At 64.0% G+C, this 8,488-nt stretch overlaps 1 protein-coding gene across 1 annotated transcript; it reads right to left on the bottom strand.

The window, feature by feature from the left end:
* Nucleotides 1-1,208: 1,208 nt before the first annotated feature.
* Nucleotides 1,209-7,300, bottom strand: Cbx4 (chromobox 4). The gene is made up of 5 exons (XM_004860867.4): nucleotides 7,052-7,300; nucleotides 6,875-6,918; nucleotides 5,685-5,750; nucleotides 3,574-3,640; nucleotides 1,209-3,408 (listed from the first exon to the last, which is right to left on the bottom strand). Exons 1-5 carry the CDS (start codon nucleotides 7,118-7,120, stop codon nucleotides 1,999-2,001), a joined length of 1,656 nt encoding a protein of 551 aa, XP_004860924.2. The 5' UTR covers nucleotides 7,121-7,300; the 3' UTR covers nucleotides 1,209-1,998.
* Between the last annotated feature and the right edge of the window lie 1,188 nt (nucleotides 7,301-8,488).

Genomic DNA, 8,488 nt, shown 5'->3' with positions numbered 1-8,488 from the left:
GTGGTGGGAGTGGTGGCAGGAACAATTCACCAAAGCCAGAGCTAGAAACTCCTAAAGGCTCTTTGAAAAGTGCTTCTTCCCTTCCTTCCCGCTCCGCCGGCCTCCCCTCCCCCACCCCCAGCCGCCAGCGGCCTCCAGCCAACACTGGCCAGCGGCGGGCGCGCACCAGCCTCCCGCCCGCGGCCCTCCTCTCCGTGTCTGCTGCTGCCTTCCTCACTCTGCCGCTCTTGCCATCCCCACCCTTTCTGAACCAAGGTGGCCACTTCCGCCCCGGCGCCCCACTCGCGAGGGCCCCTCAGCCCTAGGCCGGCAGACCGGCGCTTTGGAGACCGAGTGCAGCCGCGGCCCCACCAGGTCCCCAGGCCTGCTGGGTGACCTAGGCCAGGAGGAAGATCGCTGCGTCTGCAGAAAGCGGGTCCTGGCCTGGCCGCCGCATTCCCGGGTCGTGGCTTCCTGGCCCTGGGAGCCGCACCCCTCGTCCCATCGGGGCCCTTAACTCCTTCCTCACCCTGGACACTAAGCGCCTGGGCCTTGCTCTCGGCCTCCACCCCTGCCCGTCCCTCAGGAAGCCCCCCTTCCCGGCAGTAGCTCGGTGGCTGCCTGCAGCGGAGCCTCGGGCCGGGCGTTTCCGGGGAGAGCCTGGCAGAGAAAAGCCTCAGCCGCACCGTCGGCAGGCAGGGCAGGGCGGAGCGGCCCAAGCCCGGGGGGGGGGGGGGACGCCTGAGAGGGTGGGGGTCCCTCTCCCTCTAAACGAACCTCCCCTACCGGCGGGAAGTACCAAGGGGCGACATCGCAGCCCCGCCAAGGTCTGCTCCCCAGTGTGGCACCCCCGGGTGGGGCTGGGGACAAAGGTCGGCAGTGGCCCAGAGCGCTCGCCTCGGGGAGGGGGGCAGCCCTGTCCGCCTCTGTGCCTCAGGGGTGCCAGCGCCGTGGGCACCACCGGCCAGAAAGCCCAGGGCACCCGGTGGCTCCGGTACCGCCTCCCCGCCCCCCGCAGGAATTCCCCTTTCCAGTCGAGCGCCTCTCACTCCCCCAGTGGGGTCACCCTCGGGCGCGGCTCCAGTCGGCTCCCTCCCGCAAAGGTCTCGCGAAGGACGAGGTGGGATTCCTCCCGAGACCAAGAGGAAGTGGGGCTGGAGAGGGTCGGGGCCAGGTCACCGCCCCCAACCTCCGACGTTCCCTCTGCGCTATTCTCTGAACAGCAAAAGTGCACCTTCAACATCTCCATTTAATATTTACATTCAAGCAGGTAATAATTGGAAGCTTATAGTTTAGACATTTCTAGTAGCAGCAAGTTCTAGAGAGCTCGTTTAGCCTTTTAACAAACTTTTTTTTTTTTGCACATAGAAACAACACATCCATGTGTACAGTATCAAAAAATATATACCAAGGTTACTGGTATTGCAGTTCCTGGAGGGAAGGAAATGAAATCAACCGAAATACTGAATGAAGGGGAAGAAAGGTCAACAGAAAATAGTTTGTCTGATATAGAATATAACATGATCTAGAGGAAACTCCATAAATCTAGGTTTTTATATTTCAATATATAAATACCTACAAATAAATATATATATATCAGCCCGAATGGGGACGGTCGGGCCTTTTGAGCTCAAACAATACATTTCAATAATAACACCACGTACAAACGGGAGTAGAGTCAGCACTTGACAAGTTAGCACGGTTAAAATATAATACTATAACTCTGAGACCGCCGCGCGGCTGCCGGCCAGTTCTGGAGGTCCGCGGGGAGGTCGCACTCTCTTCTTGCGTGGGAAGGGGCAGTGGGGGCGGACCGCAGGCACCGAGTGGAAGGAGACAGGCCCTGGCTGGCCCCTCCGCCGGGGATCCCACGGCCACTGGGAGGGACTGGGCCACCACGCTGGGCTGCCACCGCTCGCCCGGCCGCCGCCGCTCCTGGGGGGAGAGGGAGGCCCTCGGGCTTCCGGGGCTGCCCTCCCCTGGCGTGTCCCCTTCCGACGCCCCGCTGCACCGTCACGGCTACACCGTCACATACTCCTTGAACGTGACAGTGAGGCAGTTCGCGGTGACGTCGGTGATAATTATATTTCCAAAGAAGGGCTTGAACTCGCTCAGCGGTTCTGTGGGCTCGTCCTGGGCCTCGGCGGGAGGCTTCTCCGCGGCTGTCATGGGCGTCAGCACTGCTGCCGCGGGCGCCTCCGGCTTCACCTGGAGGGAGCTGGGCGGCTCCCCGGCCTCGCCGACGCGTGTCTTGACGCAGCGCAAGTCTATGGGCTCATCCAGGTCGGAGTCCAGCAGGATGACCTCAGGCTGTGGCAACGCGGCAGCAGCGGGCGGCAGGTCGGCCACGGGGCGCTCCGCAGCAGGGCTGCCCCCCAGGCAGGTGGGCGTGCTGATGCTGCGCGCCGTCAGCCGCTTCTTGCAGGGGTCCCGCTCCCCGTGGGTCTCCGAGAGGCAGCGCTTGCGCGCGTGGGAGAGGTTGAGGCCCACGGCGTGGTGGTGGTGGTGGTGGTGGTGGTGGTGGTGGTGGTGGGTGGGTGGGTGCGTGCCCCGGGCCGAGTCCCAGGCCAGCAGGTCCGGCTTGGTGGTGAGCTGCAGAGGCTGCTCTGCGAAGGTCTCCTTGCTCGGCGAGAGCTTGCGGGAGCTGGCCTCCGGGGGCTGCGGGTCCCCCGGGCCTGGCGCCTCTTCCTCTCTCCTCTTGCAGGGCACCTCGGTCTTCTCCTCTGAGCCGCCAGCTGCCTTTTTAAAAGTCCTGTCAGCTGGGGCGTGGCGCTCCTCGGGGGCGCGCTTCTTGTGGCTGGGGGAGCGCGCCTCTCCGTCGGCTGCCTCGCCCGACTTGATCTTCACCGCCTGCATGCCGTTCTCCATGTACTTGCTCATCACGATGACGATGCGTCCGTTCTTGTTCTTGTTCTTGACAATCTTCATCTTGCCCCCAATGCCATTGCCTGTCACCGCGTCTTTGGGGGCCGGTGTCATTCCGTTGGGGGGGCCCTTCTCGGAGCCCTTGCCCGGAGCCCCTGCCGCTCCGGCCAGAGGCTTCACGGCCCCCAGGTAGCCCTTGGCCCCTGTGCCATGGGCCCACTTGTCCGGTGGGTGGCTCTTGGCCCCCAGGTCCGGGCAGGTGGGGCTGGGCGCCTCCTTGTGGCCGCCCTGGTACTGCAGGTCGTACATCTTGGGGTCTGGCTGGTAGGGGTGGTGCTTCTTGCTGTTCAGCTGGTAGTAATACTTGCCGCCCTTGCCTGGCGGCGGGGGCTTGCCTGCTCTCTCCTTGCCATGCGGCTGGTACTGGTGGTGCTTCTTGCTGTTGAGCTCGTACTGGTGGCCCTGGCCCTTGCCCTGCGTGCCCAGCTCCAGCTTGGAGCGGTTATCCGCTGAGGAGTCTTGCAGCCCAGTCAGGACGTTGGAGCGACGGGCAAAGGTAGGCACCTGAGAGGGGGGAGTGGAACGAGGGAGAGGGTGGGCCCCACTACGCTCCGGGGGGCAATGCCCTGACCCTAGGAGTCCGCAGCTGCTTCAGGGGGACAGGGTTGGAGGGGGCAGGGGAATTGGGAAGGGCTCGAGGGGGTCCCCGGGGGCAGCATGAGTGCTCACCTGCACCACCAGTGGCTTGGGCTTCGGGCCTCTCTTCCGGTATCCCATCAGCTGCTCCTGCCGTTCCCTGGGGAGCAAACAGAGGGCAGCATGGTTAGCCTGGGGGTCACCTCCCCAATCTTCAGTGATGCCCTGTCTCCGGGTTAAGGCAGTGGCCAGCAGAATGTGGAGGGATAGAGGCAGAGGCAGCTTGGGGTCCCTGTGATGTCCAGAGCTGCACCCCCACCCCCTTTAAGCTGGCACCAGACCTCATCTACCAAGGACCCTCTGCAAAGGGCTCCCCACCTTTGATTCATCTAAATCACCACACCAGCCTAGGCTCCATGCCCGGGAGGCCTACAGCTCCGAGCTGCGTCGGGACCGAGGAGAAGGGCGGCCTCACCGCGCCCCCTCGGGCCGGTGCCTCTGAGTAGAGTGGGCACGGGGTCCAGGGAGTAGGGGCAGCCCAAACCGGGTGAGCGCAGACCGCGTCCCTCCCCATCAGAAGCAAGGGATGCTAACGACCTCATTAAGATTCAGATGACGAGAGAGGCAGGCAGGAGAGAGGACTGGTTTTCTTAAAGGCCAGGCATTAAACAGGGGGAGGGGCTGCGCCCTTATTTACACAGCGGCAAATGAGCCAATTAGGGGCCGGGGGTGGGGGCCGGCCCGGAGGCCGGAGTCTGGCCAGGTTCTCAGCCACCTGGTGAACCCGCCCCTGCACGGCACCGCCCAGGCTGAGCCAGTGGGCGGGGCCGGGCGGCTCGGAGAAGCACTGCCAGCTCCTTGGAGCAGGATCCCCGTCGTCTTTATTTCCTAACTATTAATAAAGCCAATGGGTGGGGGCACCAGGTCACTACAGCCGCCAGGTCTCCACCTTGGGGTTAGCCAAAGGGTGACCCACGTGAGGGCCGACTGTCTCAGGCACTGCCCAGTTCTCTGCAGCAGACGGAAGTACCCGTCCGGAGTGCCAAAGCTGCAACCCATTCCCGGGCCAGAGACCCGCTCTCTAGCAACCCTAGGCACACCTCCCCATCCACTGCCCCTGCACTAATCCGGGAGAGTCCCGCCATGCCCTGGGGCCCAGGCAGGGGACTGACTCCAAAGTTGCGTGGCATTGCAACAGCCTGCGTTTTAATTCTTCAGGGACCCATTATGCAACATGGCATCAGCCGCTGACATGGTTACAGGGTGTTGAACTCCCAGGTGGAGTCGGGGCAGGATCCCAGACCGGCGCCCCCCTGTGCTGCAGGAGAGCAACTTCCCTGCCAGTCGCTACCTTCGAGGGTCTAGTTTAGTTTTAGCGCCCAATGCGCCACAGGAAATAATGCAAAATAAAAGGGGAGGAGGAATGGAAGGCCGTGGGATGCCCAGCTCGGAGGGCAGCTGCTGCTGCTGCTGCTGCTGCTGCTCCTCCCCTCCGTGCCCTGCCCCCTTTCTTCTCTCCCAAACAGAACCACAGCCACCAGCGTTGAATCCAGCTGCTGGGTGACAAGCATGTGCCCAAGAGGATGAGTCCCCACCCAAGAAGCCACCCTTCCACCACCGGGCAGCACCCATCCACACCTTTACCCTGAAGGGGCCCAGACCCACCACAGAGCTTAGTGGGGTCATAAAGGGCACAGGACTTTAGACAGCATCTATGCCCTGCCATCCCCAGGTCCCTAGAGGGCGTGAGGTGGGGGCTTAAGGCCTTGCCAACTCTTCTCCAGCCATCAACAGGTTAACTCAGTTCCATGACGTCCGGGTGGTTTCACAATGCCAGCTCCTTTGGAGCTGCCCTGCAAGGTGCTGGTGCCAAGTGGCCAGGGGCTGCAGGAAAGCAATACCTAGGCTCTGGGGGACACTCAAGGGGAACAGCCAAAGCCTCGAGTTCTCCAGGGCAGCTGCAGGTCTCCCCTGACACTCTTCCCACATTCTCCCCAAAACACAAGCCCTGCCCCCACTCCCAAGCTACAGTAACTGCCAAGGACACTGGTTAGAGGCTGCAGCCTTGCCTGAGGAGGCCCCACTGTGTGTGTGGGGCTCCCACCAGTCCTGTTCACCCTTTCCCCCTTTCCTGTTGCTGTGTTCCCCACTTTCCATTCCCATATACGGTCAAGGAGCGGGCGGTGCTGCAGGCGGACGCTCACCTGTTCTGGAAGGCGATCAGCAGCCTGGGATCCAGGATGTTCTCCTCTGGTTCCCACGTGTTATATCTTGCAAAGGAAAAGGGAGGGGGACATGGGTAAAAAACCCGAGCCAGCTCTGCGGCCTCCAGGTGGGGAATGACATAAGGCCCTACTCTGTTTTCATGAATCGAAAGCCATTTAGCTGTGGATGTGGAGGGTATATTTCTGCAGGCCTGACACAGTCCCTGATACACTGCCTCCCCCAAGTCAAAATAAACACACAAGGGCAGGAAGAAAGGGGAGGGGTAAGGAAAATGAAACTAGCAGTTTATTTTGCAGTTGTCAAGAATTTTAAGCATGTTACTTCGACATGTACCAAAGCCACTTTGCTCACCGGGAACCCTGCGTGCAAAGCAGCCAAAATGCAAAGTCGCAGTACCCCTCCTCCTCTCCCCAGCCTCGGGTCTCCTGGAGGTTTCAGCCGTTCTGCATTTGACCCCTAATCCGATAACCGACAGCCCAGCGGCCCCCCCACACCCCCTCGCCGCCCAGGAGCCCGCTGTCACGGGCAGGCAACCCCCAAATACTCGGCAACACAAAAATATGCCTCTCTCTGTGTGTGTGAGTGTGTGTGTGTGTGTGTGCGTATGCCTGCGCGTGTCTCCATCCGGTGCCTTCGCATTTCAAATTAAAGAAAAAAATTCCCCACCAAAAGCGCCGCAGTGACAGTTCCCAACATTTTCTGCCTTTCTTCGTCCCCTCTCTGCACCACTAGGAGGGAGAAGGCACACAATTGCATTTTCGTCGCTTTTTAATTTTTTTTTTTTTTTTGGTTTTGCAATATGGAGCCGTTCGGTGGAGGGAAAGGGGAAAGGAGCCATTTTCTGCTGCACATCAGTCAGTGCCTGCGCCCTCCCTCCCTCCGCCGGCCTCCCCGGCTCGGCCCCGCGTCTCTACAGCTCCTCCGGCTCCTTTTAGTGCATAAATTAGTGATGGCATTTCCCGGAGAGCGGAGCACTGCACAGGGCGCAGGGCTCGGGCTCGGCGGCTCAGCTTCCCAGTGCCTGCCACCGACTTCCCCACCCCCTCCTCCTCCACCCCACCTCCACCCCGCCTCCCGTCCGCTCCCCCACCACCCCACCAGCGCGGCGGGTCCGGCCAGCGGGCGCCCCGCGCCGCGGCACCCTGCCGCCGCCCGCGCCGCCACTTACTTGGGGGACCAGCCTCTCCATTTCACCAGATACTCCACTCTGCCCTGGGGGAAGAGACAGCACTCCATCAGCTTCCGCGGGATCCCCGGCTCGGCCCGCAGCCTCCCCACCCCCTCCGCGCCTCTCGCGGGCTGCTCCGGCCGCCGCTCCCTGGCCGTCGCCCTTGCGCCACCCTACCTTGCGGATTCGCTTCTTCTCGATGCTCTCCACCGCGAAGACGTGCTCGCCAACAGCTGGTAGCTCCATGGCCGAGCCCGGACGCGCCAGGGCGCGGGGGCCGGCACTGCTGCACACGCCGCTGGCTCCCGCCGGCGCCCAGCTGCGACCCGGCCGAGGCGCCCCGCCGCCCTCCCCGCACCGCCCCGCACCGCCCCTCCGGCCGCCGCTGCCCGCGCCCGCCTGGCTCCCGGCTCGCTCTCGCTCAGACAACTGAGCCCGGGCCCCGGCTGCACAAGAACTCATGCAAATCCCGGACGTCAGCGGGCGGGGCCTCGCAGGGCCAGCTCGGCGTCAGGGGGCGGGCCGCGGCGCGGATTGGCGCAGCCGGGCCTACCGGAGGCCCCGGGCCCAGGCGGCGGGGGAGGAGGCCGGGCGCGGGAGGGGGCCGGGCAGAGGCGGGGGCCAGGGAGGTGCGGGGGAGGGATCGGCGGGCCTGGAGAGGGAGCTGGGGAGGGAGCGGGGCCCGGGAGGGGAGGTGTGTCGGCCGGGCCAGCTCGACGCCCAGGCCCCCCCACCGACCGCCGGCCGTTCCCAGTGAGCACGGCCCGGGGACCCCTGCTGGGGGCCACAGAGGCTTTCGCAGCCGTTCACAGTTGCTCCGAATTGCGTGGCGGGCGGCTCCGGAGGCTCGGGGAGCCGACGGCAGGGGGCGGAATCGGGGCGGGGGCAACTGGCGCCCCCGCCCTCTGGGCCCTGTCGCCCCGCCCCGCAAGGCTCTGGGCTTTTAGGCCGGCAAGGAAGGGCGAGAAAGGGGGTGGGGAGGAGACCAAGGACAAGGTGTGAAGGAGGCAGAAGGGACGAAGAAGGGGATGGAGGAACGGCCGCCCCGGGCCAAAGCGATCTAGAACCTGCAGGCAAAGGCTCCGGTCCAAACTCACTGAGGGTCCCGAGCGGCTCCTGAGCGCTTGGCCCGCTTGGGATGTCCAGTTTCCTGGAGGCCCACGGCCACGCAGGACGCGAGGCGGGGAGGACAGAGCGAGGGCTATGGGGAACGTTTGGGTCTGCCTGGGGGCCCCATGGGACTTCGTGGGATCCTGGGAGGAACCTCGAAAGAGGGGGCGGGAAGGCCGGAGAGAAGCTGAGGCTGAGTGGTGGATGAGCCCCCGGGCGGCGCGCAGGGAAGGCGGATGGAATGGCCTGGAGAGCCCCGCACTCCTCATGAATGCGAGTCCCCTGGTCCCCGACAGGCAGCCAGGCCACGGCCCTGCGGGCAGACGCGGTCGGTCGTAGGAGCCTTCTAGTGTGAAGTTTAGCACCTCCTGCGGCCGGCGAGACGGCTCGTTCTGGCGTGCAGCTCCAGCGTCCGGGTGGGGGAGCTGCTGCGCCCCACGCGGCCTCCCGAGGGCGCCGGCGACTGCCCGCGAGCTCCGTGGGGTCGAGGTGGGGGGGGTACCT

Source organism: Heterocephalus glaber, unplaced genomic scaffold (genome assembly GCF_053883595.1).
Source record: "Heterocephalus glaber isolate CG9 unplaced genomic scaffold, H.glaber_assembly_v1.0 deba00000937, whole genome shotgun sequence".
NCBI lineage: Eukaryota > Metazoa > Chordata > Mammalia > Rodentia > Bathyergidae > Heterocephalus > Heterocephalus glaber.
The sequence above is the reverse complement of the archived record's forward strand: the minus strand, read 5'-3'. Positions and strand labels throughout refer to the sequence as shown.